General features: G+C 41.3%; 2 protein-coding genes across 3 annotated transcripts in view; both read left to right on the top strand.

The window, feature by feature from the left end:
- Positions 1-2,677: 2,677 nt before the first annotated feature.
- LOC139418390 (diablo, IAP-binding mitochondrial protein b) lies at positions 2,678-11,522 on the top strand. The gene is made up of 6 exons (XM_071167790.1): positions 2,678-2,749; positions 3,061-3,193; positions 3,352-3,477; positions 7,673-7,783; positions 7,993-8,089; positions 10,427-11,522. The coding sequence occupies exons 1-6, from the start codon at positions 2,709-2,711 to the stop codon at positions 10,618-10,620; spliced, it is 702 nt and encodes a 233-aa protein (XP_071023891.1). The 5' UTR covers positions 2,678-2,708; the 3' UTR covers positions 10,621-11,522.
- A 3,456-nt stretch (positions 11,523-14,978) lies between these two features.
- Positions 14,979-22,851, top strand: part of LOC139418391 (nectin cell adhesion molecule 3b) — a 70,729-nt gene continuing 62,856 nt past the window's right edge. The window contains exon 1 of one of the 2 annotated variants that reach the window (XM_071167792.1): positions 14,979-15,096. In XM_071167792.1, coding sequence (XP_071023893.1) covers positions 14,991-15,096 — 106 coding nt within the window. In that variant the 5' untranslated portion in view covers positions 14,979-14,990. The remainder of the gene's footprint in view (positions 15,097-22,851) is intronic. The other variant, XM_071167791.1, reaches the window with a different exon arrangement.

Genomic DNA, 22,851 nt, shown 5'->3' on the forward strand with positions numbered 1-22,851 from the left:
ATAAACCTACCCCCCAGGCCAACGTCATGACATAGAATATAGTCCAATTAGATGATTTTTGTGTGAGAACTATATTTTGTATATCTTTTGCTTATGCTTTCATTCCTTTTCGGTTCAGTTCCTTTGACACTTAGGAAGTGATAGAGCCATAAACAAAGTCCCCATACAACCATCACTTAGTGCCACAACGCTGCTCATTGGGGAATGAATGTAATTATATATATTTCATGAGTGTGTGTGCGTTGTTAACATCTGCCTAAGTTACTGCTCAGATCTTCCAGTCTGGACGACGACCAGACGACGGGTCCGGAACGGCGACCCTAAATCCGGACACCCACGGCCCATCCTTGTGGCGGCATGCCCCGCTGTCAGAGAGCCTACCAAGGTAAACCACCAGAGGGGGGGGCGCAACGGCGATCACCAACCAGGACATCCCCTTGCCCCCCCTGGGGTACTTTGCAGCTTCCAGGGAACCTACCAAGGTACATCACTAGAAGGGACATCAACTGCCATCCTTGAGGTGGACTGCTCCGCTTTCAGAGAAGCCTACCAAGTTCAACCACCAGAAGGGACTGCAACGATGATCTACAAACAGGACATCACGTGTTCATGATTTTATGTTGATTTGTAACTTGCAGGACAAACAAGATCCAAACCACCAGGGGGGGGGGGGGGGGGGGTGTATGTCATGACGTTGCCCTCTTTGGGTATAGCAAGCCCCATCCCCCTCTCCCTGCCTCCTCCTTGCCTCCTTCAACTAGGCTGCTGTGGTCAGAGAGAGGTCGTAAATTCCCGAGGAGAAGACCCTGCCACACAGTATAAGAGGCAGAGTAAATTTTCATAGAGAACAAAGGAATTTCTTCCACCTCACAGAACTTGAGGTACGAACTAATTTCATGTTCCGGAGAAAGTATAAAAAGATCGGTGAAGAATCCAGCTACGGGTCCGTTTGTTACAACTTCGGGAAGCGAAATTACGTAATTTTCTTCCCGCATATTTTGCAATCTGTTTTTTTTTACCCCTTTTTCTCACCAATTTCTTGGTATCCAATTGTTTTAGCTACTATCCAATATGTAGCTACTACATGTCTCTCCCGTACGGGCTCGGGAGAGACATGAAAGTCATGCGTCCTCCGATGCACAACCCAACCAAGCTGCTTCTTAACACAGCGCCATCCAACCCAGAAGCCAGCCACCTGGCAACCTTGGTTAGCGCACTGCGCCCGGCCCGCCACAGGAGTCACTGGTGAGTGATGAGACAAGGATTTCCCTACCGGCCAAACCCTCCCTAACCCGGACGACGCCCCACGGACCTCCCGGTTGCGTCCGGTTACGACATAGCCTGAGCGCGAACCCAGGGTCTCTGGTGGCACTGCTGGGGCTGCACTGCACAGCGGCCTTAACCACTGCGCCACCCGGGAGGCCCACTGCAATCTGTTTTTTGTTGAACTAGCACCGTCATATCCGAAAATAATCATTTGGGGTATCATCTTCTGAGGGTTCCATCTGGATTCACCCGCCGACGTTCCTCTGCACTGCCACATAACTTTTTCTCAGCTGGCACAATTTGATTGGCTGCTGTCCGATTCAAACTGTAATCCGTTAAATGAAGAGTTGATGCACTGCACACTTTTTTTAATAGCATCATTTTTAATATTTGGGCTTGGGGAGGGTATCAAGTCAGGTCGAGTCATAAGGCTCAAGTCCAAGTCAAGTCACAAGTCATTGGTGTTAAAGTCAAAGTTGAGTTGCAAGTCATCGTATTTGTGATTCGAGTCTGACTCGAGTCCAAGTCATGTGACTCGAGTCCACACCTCTGAATAATACCGATGGCACAGGCAGATTAGCCACTCACCCCGATCTCCTTCCGCGATATCTCTGTCTCTTTCTCCTGTGAATGACGGGGATGAGGGCCTTGTTGGGTGACTGGAGTAAATCCCCCTCGTCTGACTCATTAAAGAAAAATTTGTCCAGTTCAAGGTGAGTAATCGTTGTTCTGATGTCCAGAAGCTCTTTCCGGTCATAAGAGACAGTAGCAGCAATATTATGTACAAAATAAGTTACAAACAAAATAACACGGTTGGTTAAGAGCCCATAAAATGGCAGCCATCCCCTCTGGCTCCATCTTATACAAATTCCTAAGTTTCCTGGAGTGCCCTGTAAGAGTGAAGGAGATTGAGGTGGCAAAAGTTAGAGCCGTCAATTGAATCTCCTATGCGGAGTTGATTTAAAATAATTGTGATAACTAGTGAAGATTTGGTAGTGGACGCACCAGAGTCTGTAGTAAATGTTTGCTGCCAGTCAAAAGATACCCTCTGTGTTAAAAAGGTGGATTTTGTGGCGTTCATTGCCACAGTTATGAACTGTACGGCACAAGTCTCAAAGAAATCTAAGAAACTGGACATTATTGTGTCTTCAGCAGAACAGTTTTGGGGATTTTACACCTGAAGACTTGCAAGGGATAATGGCCCCGGAAGACCCGCCCTTCCTGGTTTCCTTGAGGTTGTGTAGGGATCAGATTTTAAAAAATTGTATAAATATTTTCTTATTTAGTTAAGTTTATTTTTTGGTCGGTTGTTTTTATAGTTTTGGTTGGTATTTCGGGGAATCCTGTTTCCTTCCCGCACAGTAGGTGGCAAATGCACATTCAATTGTGCAATCGTCAAAATACCATAGACGAAGAATAACTTCCTCTTACGTCAGACTAATATGTCGGCGTTCAGGAGAGTTTTTTTTTGTATTGGCTTGAGGTAAGTTATCAGCTAATTCACGTACTAAATTATAAGTGTGTCAAGTTTGACCTAATATTAACAGCTAGGCTATGTAAGGCCGATGTATTTCCAAAGGGTTAACGTTAATTAGCGTTTGGATATGTCGAAACAAAACTAGCTATGCGAGCTAGCTAACATTAGCTAGATATGATTGTTTAGCTAATGTTACTGTTCTTAGCTAGCTAACTAACGTTAGTCTTGTCGTGGCTACTTCATTACACGTAGGTTGTGGTATCTTGAAATGGCAATTCACTTCGTGATTTACATTTTTTTCCCTCTCTGTCCTATAGCTATGCCTCAAACCTGGGGAGACTCAGTGGGGCGTTGGTGCGCCGACAAGCCATGAAAATCCCCACGGTGATCCGGAAGAACTGGATATCGCTGTCTGCTATTGGTGGCCTATGTGCAGTGCCCTTCTCACAGGTTGTTTTACACATTTAAACGATATACAGTTAGCTAGTCATGCATACTTGTAAGCCAGTTGTAGATTCCTTCATCAGTTTCATGTTTCAATTCAGTCGAAAACTAAACCAAAAATAAGACTAGCTAAGCTAACCATCCATCTCTATGCCCTCTTCTAGAAACAAGACAACCTATCTCATGAAGCCTTGGTCCGCAGGGCATCCTCTTTGGTCACAGATAGCACCAACACCTTCCTCTCTCAGACCACCCTGGCACTCGTAGACTCATTCACACAGTACGTTAAGGTAACCGCTTTTTCACATTACCGTGTGTTAGGAGACAATTAAACTTGGGTTTTGATGTTATACTTTGTATCCCATGCTATATAGAAGCTTTGCAGGAACATAAAACACGTTGATTCATTAGGATAGGACTTACCATAGCTGAGATCTTATTTTCAAGTTATCGGAAAAGTTCAGTAAAGTCACGGCCAGGTCAATGTTAATCCTTAGTCAATTGTGGCTCCAAATCACCTGTTTGGATTCTTAAATTCAACACATTTAGTTTAGTATTTCAATATAGCATGGTCATATTGTAATGACATTTTCAGGGCTGATGTAGAGCAGGGATGATTCAAATGAAAGTATAATTTATTAAAATTGTATTTTATTCAAGATAGACATGTAATATACAAATTAGTCTGTATGGAATATGTATTTACTGTCATTTAAGCTCAATAATTTAAAGTAGGGTGGTGATATTAACAAATATGACTGCTTTATGCAAACCTGAGTTTGTAACAATTTATGAAATTAGAATACAACTTTTTGTACACATTTATGGAAATTAGTTAATACACACAGCACCTACACAAACACCATCTGACACACAGCCTAACAGACGCACACTTCTCACTAAGTCTGAACTTCAACGCAGAAGGCTACTAGTGTAAAAGCTTACTTCTAAGGTAGGCCTACCTGTTAGGTTACATTGTAATGTTATTTTTGGTGTTGACTAGTTACTCTTGGCCATGGGAGGTTTAACTGAAGCAAATAATTTGCCTATGCACAGACGAGACAGTGAGCTGCCTCCTATCCAGCTTCACAGTAAGATAATGTAGATGGAACACATTTTCAATTCACTGGTATTCAGCTATGTTTTTATCGACTGTAGGGCTGTAGCTACTGAATTCTGGTAGTTTTTACTTTAAAGAATAAAACATCACAATACAGCCAATGCCACGCAACGTTGCCTCAGCCAACGGTGTCAGGCACTCCCACACAGCTAGCAGTTACCACTTGTCATAGAAATGTGGGTGGCTAAAGGTGAATTTGGACCAATTCCTGACAACCCATCTCTGAAAACATCGGAATGACAGAAGCGAAGAAAAAAAAATGTACCTTATATTTCAGTCAAAAGGCATCCGATGACTGTGAAACACCCTCAGGATATTCCTGCACTTCTTGGCCATACAATGTTACATTGATCTTAATCTGACAGGTTGAGGAATACACATCACAAATATTAACTCACCAATTTCGCGGGTTTCACAAAACAGATTAGAAAGTCCTTAGCACGGCACTTGCTTTACATTTGGGCTCATATCGTGTAAATATCATAATGTACAGTATTGGGATTTTTTTTTTTTGTCATGGGTAACAACTGCCACAATGTTTTCAAAATATGTTTTTGTCTTAACTATCACATTGACATTTACCATTTTTGTAAAGTTCTTTCATATTGTCCATTGTTTGTCACCTAACATCCTTCATATGTCACAAAAGTGATTATCCTAGGCCAGTGTTCAGCATACTTCACTGTATTAGGGGAGAGTGGGGTATGTTTAGCCAATTACATTCAGCATCACTACGTCAGGGAAATATAGAATTAGTTCTAACAAAGCTATCGACATATATTTCAGGATGTTGTGTATCCCTTTAGAAACACATGTTTCTGAAAACATAGCTTGTCCAAAAAAAAGTGGTCTCTTGGCACAACCTACCCTTAATGGGTAAGTTAAGCATAGGGACAGGGTAAATTGAGCCGCCTTGGGATAAGTGGGTGATGGTGCTGGTAGGTCAGTTTAATTAATGCAATGTCGGTGTGATATACAATATCTTAAATGTATGCCTACATTCAGATATAGATCTCTCTGTTCAATATCATTTACCCTTACATTTCTTGACCAGTTGTCTGGGACAGGGATGTGCCAATTCATAGGAAATTTCTCTACATTTGAGGTTTCTAAGCCCACGTGAAATTCTTGATAGGATTAGCAAGCTCAGACTCCATGGCATCGGATAAGACCTTGTGCACTTCTGCTACTCTGTCATAACCTCTCTTTTGCAAAGTACAGGTTTTATTTTTGTCAATTTCTCTTCAGTGTTATTCAGTAAATAGGATCTTGCTGCTGCTCAAATTGACTTCTCGCACTTCCTTGGCTGCTCTCTCAATAACCTCGAGGGGGTCTTGATTTACTTCAGTATACATGGGGTGGGATGTTGGCTCTAACAATGCAAATCTTGAGTTCATTGAAAAAATACTATACATATTATGTGTAAAACAGACCAAATATAATCATAATTTGTATGGTGGCCTTTGGCTCAACTTACCCCCAGGCAAGCATTTTTACTATTAGCCCATACAGCTACCAGGATGCACTTTCATGATAGGTTCAGGACCTCATATTGTGGCTTATAAAGACCCCAACTGATGTAGAAAACTATCTACTTTGGTATAGTTTCTTGATTGCTTGTATCTACAACACAGTACATTTGTTTGACTTTGTGAAAATCCTTTTTAATTTTTTTGACATGCGCTACATGACAAAAAGTATGCAGACACCTGCTCGTCGGACATTTCATTTCAAAATCATGGGCATTATTAATGGAGTTGGTTCCCCCCCATGCTGCTATAACAGCTTCCACTCTTTTGGGAGGGCTTTCCACTAGATGTTAGAACATTGCTGCGGGGGCTTGCTTCCATTCAGCCACGCACATTAGTGAGGTCGGTGATGTTTGGTGATTAGGCCTGGCTCACAGTCTGCGTTCCAATTCATCCCAAAGCTGTTCGATGGGGTTGAGGTCAGGGCTCTGTGCAGCCCAGGCAAGTTCTTCCACACCGATCTCGACAAACCATTTATGTATGGACCTTGCTTTGTGCACAGGGGCATTGTCATGCTGAAATAGGAAAGAGCCTTCCCCAAACTTTTGCCACAAAGTTAAAGCACAGAATTGCCTAGAATGGAATTGTATGCTGTAGCATTAAGATTTCCCTTCACTTGAACTAAGGGGCCTAGCCTGACCCAATGAAACAGCCCAGACCATTATTCCTCCTCCACCAAACTTTACAGTTGTCACTATGCATTGGGGTAGGTAGCATTCTCCTGGCATCCGCCAAAAACAGATTCGTCCGTCGGACTGCCAGTGGGTGAAGCGTGATTCATTACGCCAAAGGAATGTGTTTCCACTGCCCCGGAGCCCAATGGCGGCGAGCTTTACACCATTCCAGTCGGCGCTTGGCACTGAGCATGGTGATCTTAGGTTTGTGTGTTGCTGCTTGGCTATGGAAACCTGCTGACAGTGCTTCCAGAGGCAGTTTGGAACTCTGTAGTGATTGTTGCACCCGAAGACCTATTTATTTAAAAAAATAGCACTCGCCAGTCCCACTCTGCCTGTAGCTTATGAATCTGAACTTCTAATATTGTCCAGTTTCAGTATATGTAGGTGTTCTAAACTAGTGCTTATGCTTCTAGAATCACGGAACATAAGATGGCGGACCATACACAACACAAAGAATGTACACTTTGCGGCTGAGTTGTTGCTCCTAGACATTTCCACTTCACAATTACAGCACTTACAGTTGACTGGGGCAGCTCTAGCAGGGCAGGGATTTGATGGACTGACTTGTTGGAAAGGTGGCATTCTGTGATGTTGTAAGTCACTGGAGCTCTTCAGTAAGGCCATTGTACTGCCAATGTTTGTCTATGGGGGGTTGCATGGCTGTGTGCCTAATTTGTTTAAATATATTTTAAAAAATAAATATATACACCTCATTTGAAGGGGTGTCCACATACTGTATATTAAACTGGCTTACCAGTTTGTTCCATGTGGTTTCTTCCTTCATAAATTAAATAACTCTTCCTAAATGTGGTCACATGATTGATTTTGTGTATTGTTTCCTAGAAGCAAGGGTTGGCTCAACAGACCCCACTCTCCTCTACTCAGCTTTTACTGTGGATTCATTCTACTGTCCATTCATAAACTCTGAAATATATTTGTCTGTGACAGTGGAAGTCTGCACTCTCCAGTAATGTGGCTTTATCTTAGGTTTGACACAAACATACACTGCTCGTGCAGCTACAGTAGGGCTATGACATCATAGCACCGTTCAATTTAGGACACTCCACTTGTGTACACACAGTATGTACTTGCACGTTTTGGTTTGTAAGTTTGTGCGTCTGTCTTAGCCAGCTAGCTAATGTCTGCATTTTCTCTCTAGACTATACATACACTGGTGACCCTACACAAGCACTATGTTGCCTCAGGCAGCAAGCTGACCCCTTCGGAGGAGGACTCTGTTTGGCAAGTGATTGTTCGCCAGCGCCAGGAGGTAGGTGTCATCAGTGGTTTAAGAGGTCAAAGGTCATGCACTACTCAGGCTGCCTTGTTAGCTTAGACTATTCCCTGTCAACATTCACCCGCTGTATTTGTTAATTTAACGTCACAGAAATGTAAAACAAGATAGTTTTGTATGTATGTTTTTACCGGATGAGTAACTCAAGTCCTGTCCTTGTCCCATCTCTTGCTGTCTTTGTCTAGGTGAGTGATTTGAGGGAGGACTGTAAGAGGTTTGAGTCTAACTGGATGATGGCCATCAACCTCTCTAAACTGGCAGCTGAAACAGCATACAACGCGGGTATTGTATACTATGCACCTACTCCCACATTGGATGGTAGAAAGTAGATTTGTTAGGATTTTTATGTTCACTTCAGGTTGAACCGCCTATACCCCTACCAGTTAGCCTGCATACCAGCCTGTTTGTGCTATCATTCCACTCCTTGTCATGCCAAACATGATATGATGGCACAAACAGATCTGGGACCTTTGCAACCTACCAGTGCTTCTGGGTCTATTGCAAGGAACATTTGCCAGTGTACTAACAAGGTAATCTCTGGTTAAACCATCAATACGTTCTAAAATTACCCGCACAGCTGATATCAATTGCAACCTTTGGCCACTGATTTACCACTCCCTAAAGTGGATTTCCAGGTTCTTTTAGTTCTGATTGCTGCCAACATTTTTCAAGATTTTGCGCTCTTGTGGGTATAATAATCAGAACAAATGAATCCTACTTTTTAAACAGACTAAGGGCGACTTGATCTATTTGACAATCATTCCGTACAACTGAAATAAAGTATTTACTATTTTACCATGGGTAATCTACTGTGATAATTTACCCTACATGTTGTATGAATGGAAAACTCATGTTTGTGCAGCCTCATTAATTTAGTTTCCAATTAATGTAATTTTAATTACAATTTATCATTAAAGCATAATTTCTTAGTCAATTGTATCATTGTATCATTTTATCAAATGAAATGTAGTCTAAAACTCAGCAAAAAAAGAAATGACCTCTCACTGTCAGCTGCGTTATTTTCAGCAAACTTAACGTGTAAATATTTGTATGAACATACAATTCAACAACTGAGACATAAACTGAACAAGTTCCACAGACATGTGACTAACGGAAATAGAATAATTTTTCCCTGAACAAAGGGGGGGTCAAAAGTAACAGTCAGTATCTGGTGTGGCCACCAGCACTGCAGTACTTAATGCAGCATCATCTCCTCATGGACTGCACCAGATTTGCCAGTTCTTGCTGTGAGATGTTACCCCACTCTTCCAACAAGGCACCTGCAAGTTCCTGGACATTTCTGGGGGGAATGGCCCTAGCCCTCACCCTCCGATCCAACAGGTCCCAGACGTGCTCAATGGGATTGAGATCCGGGCTCTTCGCTGGCCATGGCAGAACACTGACATTCCTGTCTTGCAGGAAATCACACACAGAACGAGCAGTATGGCTGGTGGAATTGTCATGCTGGAGGGTCATGTCAGGATGAGCCTGCAGGAAGGGTACCACTTGAGGGAGGAGGATGTCTTCCCTGTAACGCACAGCGGTGATTACCTGCAATGACAACAAGCTCAGTCCGATGCTGTGACACACCGCCCCAGACTGTGACGGACCCTCCACCTCTAAATCGATCCCGCTCCAGAGTACAGGCCTCGGTGTAACGCTCATTCTTTCAACAATAAACGCGAGTCCGACCATCACCCATGGTGAGACAAAACGGCGACTCATCTGTGAAGAGAACATTTTGCAAGTCCTGTCTGGTCCAGCGACGGTGGGTTTGTGCCCATAGGCGACATTGTTGCCGGTGATGTCTGGTGAGGACCTGCCTTACAACAGGCCTACAAGCCCTCAGTCCAGCCTCTCTCAGCCTATTGCGGACAGTATGAGCACTGATGTTGGGATTGTGCGTTTCTGGTGTAACTTGGGCAGTTGTTGTTGCCATTCTGTACCTGTCCCGCAGGTGTGATGTTCAGATGTACCAATCCTGTGCAGGTGTTGTTACACGTGGTCTGTCACTGCGAGGCCGATTAGCTGTCCGTCCTGTCTCCCTGTAGTGCTGTCTTAGGCATCTCACAGTACGGACATTGCAATGTATTGCCCTGGCCACATCTGCAGTCCTCATGCCTCCTTGCAGCATGCCTGAGGCACGTTCATGCAGATGAGCAGGGACCCTGGGCATCTTTCTTTTGGTGTTCTTCAGAGTCGGTAGAAAGGCCTCTTGTCCTAAGTTTTCATAACTGTGACCTTAATTGCCTACCGTCTGTAAGCTGTTAGTCTTAACGACCGTTCTACAGGTGCATGTTCATTAATTGTTTATGATTTATTGAACAAGCATGGGAAACAGTGTTTAAACCCTTTACAATGAAGATCTGTGAAGTTATTTGGATTTTTACAAATTATCTTTGAAAGACCGGGTCCTGAAAAAGGGATGTTTTTTATTTTTTTTGCTGAGTTTAATTATTTCAAATGGCACACATTATTTTGTGATTTAATAAATAAATAATAATAATTAAGATGAAAGTTCATCATTTCATTGGGGGTGGGAATAGAGAACCTAGACAATGAGTGTCCACCTGTGTCTGTTTTGGTCCTTGGTTGTAGACTGTTTTTTTTTTTTTTCAGGTGCTGACCAGGCGTCTGTGACAGCACAGACCAGCCTCCAGGTGGCGCAGTCTCATGTCAATCAGATCAGACAGCTCTTTATGGAGGCAGAGAAGAAACTAAAGGAGTCCAAAGCAGAGGACAGTCAAAGGATCAAGCTACCTGCCTCCATGGAGGAAGAAGACATCCCTGAGGCATATCTGCGAGAGGACTAACTCTACTTTATTACATCCATTCCCACAGCTTTGAACCATTTACAGTCTTGTCCACCTGATTCTGTTTGTATGATGTGACTACTAGGCCACATGGACTGTACATTGATGCTGCCTGTATGGCAGCCTAGTGCTGATACGCCTCTTGATGAATGGAATTTAGAGTGGAGGGGATTTTCTTGTTATGACCGCTGATCAGTTATTGATACGTTTTGACTCATCATGGGAACCAATTTGTGTGTCCAATACTTTGCAGTGAGTGTGGGATATAAGCTCTACAAATTAAATATTGTTATTTTGTTGCTAATGTGAATATACTGCTGTTGTGTTTGTGTGCATTTAAGCAGAGAAGTGCAATTTGAGATTACAGCTTTCACTGCTGTGTTTTTAGATAATGTATTAAATACTTTTAGGAGTTAAGTGCTGAAAATACAAGTATTGTTGTGACTCTAAAGGTAGCCAAAAGGTGACTTTTTTTTTTTTTTTTTTGCTGTCTGATCTTGTTTGTATCTATCAGTTGTCACTTTTAAATGCAAGTAAAAAAAGGTTGCTTTCTGATTCTATTGTTACTAGTATGTAACATGCCAATAGCAGAGCATTTGGTCTGGGCAGAAACACTTACATTTCTTATGCACTTTCTGTCTTAAGTTGACTTAATATGAACTAGAGTCAAATGTTTCCTTAAGTCCATGTTAAGTATTCTTATCTCAAGTCTGAACCGGGGTCCCAAATGAGTAGCAGCATGCTGTGTTCCCAGTGTCACCGCCTTTTTGATTGATTTATGGCCAGCAGATGTCGCTGTAGGTTCATATGTCTATGCTGTGCAGCTCTCAACTCAATCTACTCATGCATGATGAGGTGCAAGCTTGGGAGGAATAAAGATACTCAATGTGAGTGGAAATTCAGACTAGGTTCTAGTGAATGAATGCAACACTTTATAGTGGTATTATTATAATGCACTCACTTTACAGATCTCTCAGAAGTTCTCTCTTTCAAATGGTGTCTATCTTTCCCCTTCATTGACGCGTACAACTTGATGGTCTTGATATTAGAGTGCTGAGGTTTAAAATGTCAGGCCCTTAGTATACCCCAGGTTCAATCACTTTAAGGCACAAAATCCATGGTATTTTTTTCACTGTGATTCTTTAAGGATTTAGCCTTCATGTGAAAAGCTGAGTGAAATGGTCTAGAACTCTAAAAGTAACTCAGCCTGAATAGAGTATAACTGTCCATGGGAAAACATGTTGTCCAATGAAAACCTTGTAGGGATACAGAGAGCGTTATCAAGGGGCACCTAAGGAGCTGCAGATGAACATTCGTCCATCCATCCCCTGGCCTGGGAAACTGGACACTTGATAGTGTTCAGTTTGTTCCCTCTGTTTTCTAAATGACTTATTATGCTAAACAGTCTCAGACCTGCCCATGGCCAAGACAGACACGTGTTTAAGAGGGCTGGAAAGATGGATAGATGTATGGGGGGAGGAGACCCACAGAATAAAAGGATAAAGGGGGACTTGCACTTATTACACTGAGCTTCACTTCCACCAGCCCCTCCAATCCCCCTGGCACTCACTGAAGAGCCCTTGAGGCTTACTCAACATTCCTCAGAGAGACAAAGTGCTCTGTGAAAGGCAACAATGTGAACACGGATTGCACGACGGGATGTTTGTTATCCCAGCCACAGGACAACAGTTTTAAAGAGACCACAAATCCACCATCAAAAATGTCGTCATAGTTCCTGTTCAAAGTGAAAGTTATGCTGTTACACAGTTCCTTTTCCTCTATCGCCGTCGGCTTCAATTTATTGCTTCATTTCATCAGTTATGCTTTATAACAGGTGTATTATGGTCCCACCAGAGAATTTGTGTAACAAATGTGCTCTGGTGTCTGACAATGGTAGTGCAATTGTTTTACTTCTCTACCTTTTAATAATGCTGCCTCTCTCAAAACAAACCATCCATGTTCCTGCTAAAGATATGCAGATGTGTTCTTTCATTAGCAAACCATGTGGGTAAGGTGATGACAAGAACATGCACAGCATTCATCAGACTAACATGGATCAGAGTGCAAAGTATTAATCTAAGATTAACAGGAGAGGACATTAACTGCCGGTGCTGTTTCCATTTGTTTGTGTGTGTGTGCTTGCGTGTTTGTATGACCTATGTCTGGTGTAAAGTCTGGTGGGTGTGTTTGTTGTTCTTAAGGGTAGAACTTGTGAAATGGGGTGATCGGGAGAAGAGGATTCTGCAGTCTGTTTCTAGATTATTTGCATAGCAACAGATGTATGTCTCTATAATGATATAGAGGGGAACATGCAAGCAGATAAGACACATTATTGATTTTAAGTCACACACAAACAAGTTCCATAGACTTAAAAATTGAGTTAATATGGTAGATTTGAGATTAAGAGTCACTTGCAAGACCAGCTTATTTTTATATTTTCTGTTGGTGAAGCAATAAACACACTGCACTGTGAACACAATAATGAAATATGTTTTATTTCATATTCACTTGACTGCTTTATGAAATCCTAATATATGTCCTCATTGCATGAATTAAGGTATTGCATCAGTGGGAAAGGTTGTGATGGAAAAAGTGAAGACACCTGAGGGATGTGAAAGTTTAAAAAAAAAAAACATTGAAGTTTGAGACAGCTAGAGGGGGAAATAGATTGAAATAGAACACGGTGTCGAGTTTCAGGTCTCAGTTGATCTAATCCATGGCAGATGAGAAGGTCTTGAGCTGAATGAGTGCCTCTGCTCTCAGGCACATCGAGGTGAAAGCTCTCTGGGCTCTGCTGCTGGGGCTACTGACAGGCAGGCACAATGTTTCTGTAATGACAGCCACTCGCTACCCCGTGAAGAGGGGTTGTGGGAGAGTTTGGTCAAACTTTGAAGTCATTGTATTTTGATGAGGCCATGAGTGTGGTGTAACCATAGATCATAAAATGAAACAAATGAAGCATGTATCGGTTCCACTTTTTCTCACCATCAAAACTCTGACAGACTCCCTAACAATAAGACTGTACCAACTGTAAGCCTGCATCTGTGCAAGTAATAATGGCTCTGGCTGACTGGTATCTAGCCTAGTAGCCTATAAACATTCTCTCTTTTTTCAAACAGTAGGATATCAGTGTCTGAGCACTTTATAACCCCATTATTAATGGAATTTCATTACTAATCTGGCAATGTATCTCTTAGAATCCAATACCAGGACATTGTGCTTTTAAAAAAACAGTCTTCTTTTGTTGTAGTCGGAAAAGTATTCTTAGCATCCTTCACAATGTCTAGGGCACTTTAAGATAGATTCTTCCCCATCTCATAAATCAGATGGAAAGAAATTCAGAACACATCCCAACACACACACACACACACACACACACACACACACACACACATGGATGAATAGGGTGTCAGGAGAGTAATTGTGTCCCTGGTGGCTCTTGAGAAGACAGAATATGAGACTCAAATTAAAGCACTGACCTGGTTAGGTTCCAGCCAAAAGGAGGGGTGCCCCCCACAATTGCTGTTTGCAAGGATTAGCTAGCTAATTTCTGAACGCCCCAATTAGACTTGGGGTTGTGTGTCCTAGTTGTTGAAGAACGGCAGGGGGACGGATGCACAGATTGGGTTTTTGGAGTGAGGTTATAGTGGGGGGATTACCAGTGGGGAACAGGGGATTAAGGCTGATGCTGGTCCTGAGTTAACTTGCCTTCAGAGAGAGGTGACTGGGCCAAACATGCATGGGAACAGGAAGGAATTCGGACATGGGGAGCAGAGATAGGCTTACAGCAATGGATGTGGACCACACTGGCACATGTGCCATGCTCAATGTGCTGCGTTCTCCATGCTGTATATAACAATGTGTCTGGTTACAACCTCCACTTGCTTAGAATACATATTTGTGTAATATCCCTTTAACTAAAGATTTGTTGCAAACCGCAAAATATGTCTAATCAGCGGTTGATCAAAATTCAGGCCATATTGTTACTCATGTCTCTTATATTGATCTCATTCAGAAAATCTTTATTAATTCTTCAGTTAATTAATGATAGGTAATGTGTTTTTACTTACCAATTACCACGGGGAAATGACCCCCGTTCAGAAACACATCTTATTTCATAGGCCTACTCAGTAAATGTGTACTTCAACTGTAGCATAAATGTATAAATCTTTATTTACAATATGGATGACGTAATCTATATATGACACAATTTTTTCAGGGATGGCGTGCTGGAGGATTGCTTCTCATTTGACTGTATCGCTGGAATCAGGTGAGCCCCCCTATTGGGTGCTCTAGTGGTACAGTCCAATCGCAGTTTGGAGTTGTTGCTGAGGAGGTTTCGTAGTCCGGCGGACAGACAAACGTGTTCGATGGAAGACGGCTCTACTTTCAAAATGTTCCTGCCTTGCCTAAGGAATTACCCGCTTTACAAAGGACAGCATGCTGTATTTATTGTTCTTCTGTACATCTTGACAGGTATGCTATACATTGTGAACGCTCGGTAACATTAGCCAATGTAAAAGATTTTGAGAAGTTCTGAGTGCATTCAGTGAGAGCGCGGCAGCAAGCCGACTTGGGTCTCGTCTTACACAGTCTACAAAACATTTGTTGTAGTAGTTCATTTGAGATTTGGACTGTAATTGTTTCTATACGAAAGGTTGACTTGTTTTTTGATTGCCATTAACGACTGTGCAAGGTAGGGGAACTTTTGTTGAGAAGTTTAGTGCTGGTATGGTGCCGCTGCCCGATGGTGTGATTCGCGGCTGCCATGGAAACATTGCCATAGGAAACCACCGAGGAGCAACGTTGAGGTAGATGCTCTTAATAAGTGGTGGGGCAATTTGAAGAGCCGCACGGTAGCACATATGTTGCTCTCATCAGTACATTTTGGGGCCCTTAAACGATATTTGGTTGGGCCTCCCCACCTTGCAGGCAAAACATAAAAGTTTGAAAGTTAATATCCTGCAATTCTACACATTTTGCCATGGGGTGGAGTAAACATTTTGCAGTTTTAAAGCAAGATTTTTCAGTTCTACACCATAGGAAGCTGCTGAGGAGAGAACAGCTTATAATAACAGCCAGAACGGTGCAAATGGAATCAAAAACATGGAATTCCGCTCCAGCCATTACCACAAGCCTGTTCTCAATTAAGGTGCCACCAACCTCCTGTGTTCTACACATTTTGCTATGGGGCAGACTTAGAAAAAATTGCAGTTTTACCGCAAATTTCCTGCAATTCCACACATTTTGCTGTATTAAATATTTCTGAGTGAGTAACAAGGTAAATGGGAGCCCCCTGGAGGTCAAGCATGTGCCAGTTGGTATTCGTTCATGATTACTACTAGTTTAGGTAGCTAAACTAACTTACCAATCAAAACATTATCTGAAATGGCTAATTGAGTGACTGTTAGTGACTGATATAACGAGGAAAGTTGCTGATCCACAACCAAATTTTGAACTTGCACCTTGTGCATTCTACCATTCGATCTCTCAACCGTCAGTTGAGACCCCGTAGGCAACCAGCCGGCCTAGAGCCGACCCTTAGTCCTTTATCTTACCTGAAGATGTCTGACCAAACAGCCAATCCTTACATTTTGTTATTTAATTGAAGTTATCATCATTTTTGTATTTTTAAGTGCTCCAAACTATGACTCGTTTTGGAGAGTGGAGACCCATTGCTGCTCCTTGCATAAATTCCAGAATATAACATTGTCAGTCATCAGTGGTGTCTTATGTCCTAGAAGTAGGAACTAGGTATTCTCTGATATATGTAGGATTTGAGGAACGGGCCAGAACAAATCAATATGAGCTGTTATTATCCTCCATCTGTTTGATTTGGGGACAATCTGTTGAGCTTTTATCATCCAAGTCAGAGAATTTGACTTGGTAGCCTTTTGCTGGTTATAGTCAATTGTGGGTAATACAGTGCTTGATATAACTTACAAAGATGATCTATAAAGTTTATTTGTGGACACCTGTCTCCATTTACTAGACTGACAAATATCAAACAATGGTCCCCCATGACAGAAGATGAAATAAACGTGTGGCAAATTGGTCCAATTGGTCTGCAATAGGCAGCACCTGTCACCAGTGTTGAAACGGTTGCTGTCAAGCAAGGGGACATAAGCTGATTTGATTTAGGGTATGTGTGAAGTTTGTTCAGTTTCTCCTCTCCTGGAATTATTGATATGCACTTTTGGTTGTTTTCAGTTCTTTATTTTGGGTGATATTATTTTGTTGTTGTGCAGCCTGCCCTAAAGATGACTTTCCAATAATATTTGAGAATCAATGATGCCCCAATATGGACCGTATGGTAGGTAGTTCTGTGATCATTGAACTCACCTCTTACATGATAAATGGTGGGACATATTTTTTCCTGGTTTTTCATGAGCTAGAGACCCGTTTCTGTTGTCTGTCTGGTTAATAGTCAATGTATTTAGTAATGATTAAGGATGCCCTATGCAGAATCGCTCTTCCATTTCCTGGTTGCAAAAATGGCAGTTTGTGATAAAACATGCAAGTATAGTGTAGTGCACGTGTCAAACTCATTCCACAGAGGGCTGAATTTCTGCGGGTTTACACTCCACATTTGTACTTGATTGATGAATTAAGGTCAATAATTAGTAAGATACTCCCCTCACCTGATTGTCTAGGTCTTAATTCAAAGGAAAAAACAAAAATCTGCAGACACTCTGCCCTTCATGGAATGAGTTTGTGTAAAGAATCGTTGTACCATCTAAATCGCTGTGAAATATATTTTCCATAACCAAAAATATTGTATTTTCAGCTGTTTGAAGCTGATGTAAAAAACCATTAGTAACATGCAAAAAATGAAACTTAAAGTAAATATTCACCCATTTTATTTTGTTTTTGTGCATCTCTGAGCGATGTTCTATTAATTCCCTGGCTCAATTCATGCTTTCACGTGTATCTGAGATGAGCTATTGCAGTTGGAGCAGGCAGAAATGTGTCTGGTATGACGTAGCATTGAGATAAAGCCACTCTCACTACACTAGAAGTGAATAGGAATACGACTTTTAGATCGCGGAAATGTCCATCATACGTGTCAGATTTCAATACTGGCCAATATCATGTCTTCTCTCGAATGAGCCATTGATCATATTTTTGCAATATTTATACCTCAAGGAATGTCATTTAACAGAGGGTCTAACACATTTATCCTATTTGTCTGCCTCTTCAGTCCAGAGTGCATTGCATGGTGCTGTTGCAAATGTCAGACTCAACTCTGTGATGCACATCGAGCTGCAGGTTGAAAATGGTGTGTTTGTATTCCTAAATTGATAGCTGTAAAATTGCTTAAACAAATTGCACCAACTAGCTACTTCACATGCTGATATTGACTTTGGTATTATTGTGTGTAGCTACATTTGCTACCTAGATAACGAGCAGTGCATTGATGGTTTTGGAGTCAACTTGAGCTGCAACAGATTACCACAATGATTTTCATATATTGTTGCCAACCTTATTATAATGATAAAATGATTTTTTTAACAAAATATTGTTCTCACATATTAGTGTTATGTAGCACTGTAAATTATAGTTATGAGTGGTTTTGGGTGGAGTTTTCTTTTAAGAATGGGAAGCATAAAAATAGCGCACATAGAACATTATCTACTACTTTTTAGACTTGCTTTTAATGAGAACAACAGATCTTTAACTCACATTTCTATGTGAATTTGGTGCAGATGTTCCTGTTCAAGATCCCTATTGACTCACTCGATCTCTCTCTCTCGCACACACACACACACACAGAGGTGTCTCCAGCCAGCATGTGACCTTGGGTCCGATGAGGTGGGACAGCTTCCCCAGGTGGCCCAGGCAAGGCCATTAGCTGCTGTGTTCAGACTGACTGATGGCAACAGGGGAAGGGGAGGAACTGTTAAAATACCACAGGGGAGCGGGGGATTACTGCCGGCATTCCTTCTCTAATATCACTGGTGACTGCTGTGTCTCTGTTCCCTCTGTTCTAGGAGAATCCTCTCTTCCTTTCCTCCTCTATTCTTAATTATATAGTCAGCCTCTGTCTCCTTCCCCTTTTGTCAGTATGTCTGCCTGCTTATTGCCTTGGATCGATGAGGGCACTGATGTGACTTGGGAATTGAAACATTAGTAGCCCAATCCTTTTACTGACCCCACACCCACCCTCTCAATGCATCACTGTTGTCTCTAAAGTATTTGTATGTCATTGATGGTAGGCATTACAAGACAACAGACACAATGTTAGATGGAATTTTATTGTTTGACCTGTAGTAACATTAAGACAGCATGTTGTGGCTGTTGCGCTGTGAAGGGCAGGCCAGGGGCTTCTAAGGAGAAAGAGGGGAAGCTGAATAAATCATGTTCTCTTCACATGGAGCCTTTCATCTACTTAGGTGTCAATGTTCCCACAAGCAGACCCCCCCCTCGTCCCCGTTCCTACTGCTGCCGGTTGGCTTTTAATAGGCAGGTGGGAGATTCCACGCCAGGATAGCCTGAACATATCTAATTGTTCTGGCAATTCTTACAGAATCTTAATTGGGAGGAAGGATATTTGACATGCTTTGTATCACAAACGATATTTGGAAAAAAATTGTGGCAAAGTGGCAATTTGTTCAAGGCCCTTTTTATACCTTTACATGTTTACCCGTGGTGATATTATACTCCTTATAGTGTGTTGTAAAATATAGAGTATACTAGATTCTGTGAGAAGAAAAATCATATTTGTCACATTTATTAAACATTTAAAATATATCTCAAGTATCCTTTTAGATTTTTTTTACACATGTATTAGTTCCAAATAAGGCATTCAACAATTACAGAGAGAATGTTCTTGTTTCCACTTCCAATGCTTCTACAATATCACCCGTTTGCCAAAATTAAACAGATGGATCCCAAATATCATGACAGTCTGGGGCTTTCTTTTTCACTATATAAATACATTTTTCAAGAGCTAGTCTTGATGTTCATTATTTTAACCAATGACCAAGTGAGGGGGAACTGACATACTTCCAGTGGAGAGCAATTAAACATCTAGCTTATAATAGACAGGTCAACCATTTTATTTTCTCTCCTATGTAAAGAGATATTCTGTAGGTAAATATTTAGGATGCAAAGTCTAGCGATTAGTGGCATTGGGGTAGGGGTAATCTCTGAGATATAGCGCAGTACTGAGCTCCTAAACTTGATCTCAGCACACTCCCATAAGCAATAATACAAGGTGCCTAGATGTGTGTTACATTTAACACACAAGTCTGGCTTAAAGCTTAATAGGGGTGATATGTGTTCTCGTTATCCAATTGTATTGCAACGATCTCAGGCGGGCATTTATCGTCTGTATCTGACCTCTAGTGCATATCATACCCCAGTCCTCTGCTGAAATATTTTCCTGCATATCTTATATCCACTGAAGTATCTTACTATCAGAGTTGTCTTTAAGAGTAGCTACTATTTTCCCATAGTGACGTAATTGGACCTCCCATATTTGAGTGTACTCCCGAGTGGCCCAAGGCACTGCATCTCAGAGCTTTAGGCATCATTACAGTCCCTGGTTCGAATCCACGCTGTATCACATCTGGCAGAATTTGTTCTTAACTGACTTGCCTAGTTAAATAAAGGATAAATAAATAACACATTAACAGAGAGCGTTTCTAAAGTGGTCAAAAGACGTTGTAGGGCAGATTGTTTTAGACTGGAAAAAAGAAAGATTCTCAATTGTAAGTATTTGAAAAAATGCTTTTGTGTTAAGTTACATTTTCCCTTTAGTTCATTCAAACAACATGAGCCCAGTTAGTCCATTACGCTAACAATACCTTTTCTAGCCCATTCTTTAACCCCCATGTCATTTTTACCAGGTGTGAAATTGTCATTGCCCCAATTTGGTGCAAAACTGGATAGTACAGGGGATTTGCCCAGATATTTCATGAAATATAATTTGGGTGTTTTTAACAAAGGGATTAGTAGTATTCTTCTTTTAGTGTTTTAAAGGGAGCAGAGTACAAATATCCATCTAAAGTTAAGCCTTTTGTGGACATTTCAGTCAGCAGCTAGGGTAAGTATGGTTTCTTGGAGAACCAAATATTGCAGCCCAGTGATACCACTGTAGGTTTGCCCCCCCGTCGTAGGGCAAATAAGGAAGAGAAATTCTAAGCATTGGTTTTCTGTTGCTCCAGATACAATTTGAGAGGATCGTTGGGAAAAATAAAGGTGTTGGAGCCAGAGGAATTGATTGCAATAGATTAAGAAATCTGGGCAGAATATTAATCTTAATGATATTTATTCTACCAATAATAGATATAGGCAATGATGTCCATCTGTTGATGGATTCTGTTAATTGTTACTATGGGTTCATAATTTGTTCAACTCAAGAATCAAATTTCTGGTGATTTGAATACCAATATATGTGAAACCTTGTTCTGCATTCACAAATGGATGCTGTACAACTGGATTCTGTCTGTGTCTTGTCTTGCTTGCTTGTTCAGGAAAAGGATGGAATAATTGGTTTTATTAATTTTAAAACTATAGAAAACTGACAAGTTGTTCATTAAATTGGAGAGGGAAGAGAATTATTTAGATATCTTAGGAATAAGAAGGTATCATTGGCATACAGGGCCACTCAATGTTCAAAATCGTATGTTTTAATTCCACTATTTGACAGGTGGGCCTTTACTGCAATGACAAAGGGTTCTATAGCTAAAAGCAAGAGTCCTGGGCTGGCCGGACATCCTTGTCTTGTGCCCCCCAAAAAATTAATAGCTTGTGAAATCAAGTTGTTAGTGGCAACTTCTGCAGTGGGGTCGGTATATAATATCTTAATCTATTTACAGAAGTAGTTCCCAAACCCAAATCTCTTAAGCACTTCAAAAAAGACCACTCAACTGTATCGAATGCCTTCTCTGCATCAAGTGAGAGTATGGGAGTATCAGGGGACCCTTCACACATGTGCACTATGTTTAGTACTCTCCTCACATTATGAAAATCTTGGTTTTTCATGAAGTATTTTTGGTCTTCGTGTATTAAATATGGGAGCACTCTATCCAATCTCCTGGCTAAGGCTTTACCAACATGTTTTTTGTCCGAGTTCAAAAGAGATATCGGTCTGTAACTTTCCCATTTTGTTGGGAATTTATCAGGCTTCAGAATAAGAGTGATTAAAGCACTCCTTACAGAGGAGGGGAAACAACCTTGATGAAAAGATTCAGCATACATTTCCAAAAGTGGCCCTAGAAGTTGTTCCTTAAACATCTATTGGGAGCCCATCTGGACCTGCCTCTTCACCTCCCTTCATATTGAAAATGGCATCAGAAATTTCAACACCATCCCATTCCTTTTCCAGATCAAATTCTGCATCTTCTGAAATAGAGGGAAAATCAAGACCATCCAAAAATGATTAGTTAAGTTCTCAGGAGATTCAGAGTTGTAGTATAAAGAAAATGTTTGGTTTATTGCTACAGGATCCATTTATAATTGTCCTTAGCTATTAATGCAATTCATAAATTGTCTGAATTTAACTTCTTAATGCGCCAAGCAGGCAATTTACCAGGTTTTTCACCTTGGTTATAGAAGGACTGTTTCAGCCTCATTAAGCTGTTTGCAGCCATTGAGGTGGAAAGTTCTTCATACTGAGCTTTACAAGCAAATAATTATTGGTTTACTTCTACTGAGTTATCCAAAATGCTTCCCTCTCCAATCCTCTGATTTTGCTGTCCAGCTCTCTCATTTTCAGATTTTATTGATTTGATTTGAAACTGGTAAAACGTATCATTTGCTCCCAAATATATGCTTTGAAAGGCTCCCTTCTGGTACTCGCTGATATTTGGTCAGTGTTCAATGTAAAATAAATGTAAGAAGTCTGGGTCCTGTAACCATCTGGGATGCAAACGCCATCTAGAGTATCCTTTTACTAGTTTTGTATCCCTATAGAATAATGACACAGGGGAATGGTCACTCAGAACAATACTATCATTTCCACGCCCTGCTACATTGGGAAGCAATAAGCAAAAAACTAAAAAGTAGTCTATATGAGAATATGATTTAAATGTCGTCGAGGAACGTGAATACTCCCTTTTACTCGGGTTCTGAGTCCTCCAAGGATCACATAGATTTAAGTCCTTAATGAAATGCTGTAATTTCTTTAGACACTTTCTGGGAAGTGTCTAAACCAGAGGAGCGATCTAGATGAGGATCAAGAGTGCAATTAAAATCCCCTGCCATTAGCCTCCCTTCCTGGTAAAG

The sequence above is a fragment of the Oncorhynchus clarkii genome, chromosome 10, assembly GCF_045791955.1.
Source record: "Oncorhynchus clarkii lewisi isolate Uvic-CL-2024 chromosome 10, UVic_Ocla_1.0, whole genome shotgun sequence".
In the NCBI taxonomy this organism is placed as follows: Eukaryota; Metazoa; Chordata; class Actinopteri; order Salmoniformes; family Salmonidae; genus Oncorhynchus; species Oncorhynchus clarkii.

Bases quoted from the DNA above. Each gene is read 5' to 3' on its own strand.
- LOC139418390 (XM_071167790.1), top strand. From the start codon at position 2,709: ATGTCGGCGTTCAGGAGAGTTTTTTTTTGTATTGGCTTGAG. The intron at 2,750-3,060 runs GTAAGTTATCAG...TCTGTCCTATAG, and splicing joins TTTTTTTGTATTGGCTTGAG to CTATGCCTCAAACCTGGGGA. The intron at 7,784-7,992 runs GTAGGTGTCATC...GTCTTTGTCTAG, and splicing joins TTGTTCGCCAGCGCCAGGAG to GTGAGTGATTTGAGGGAGGA.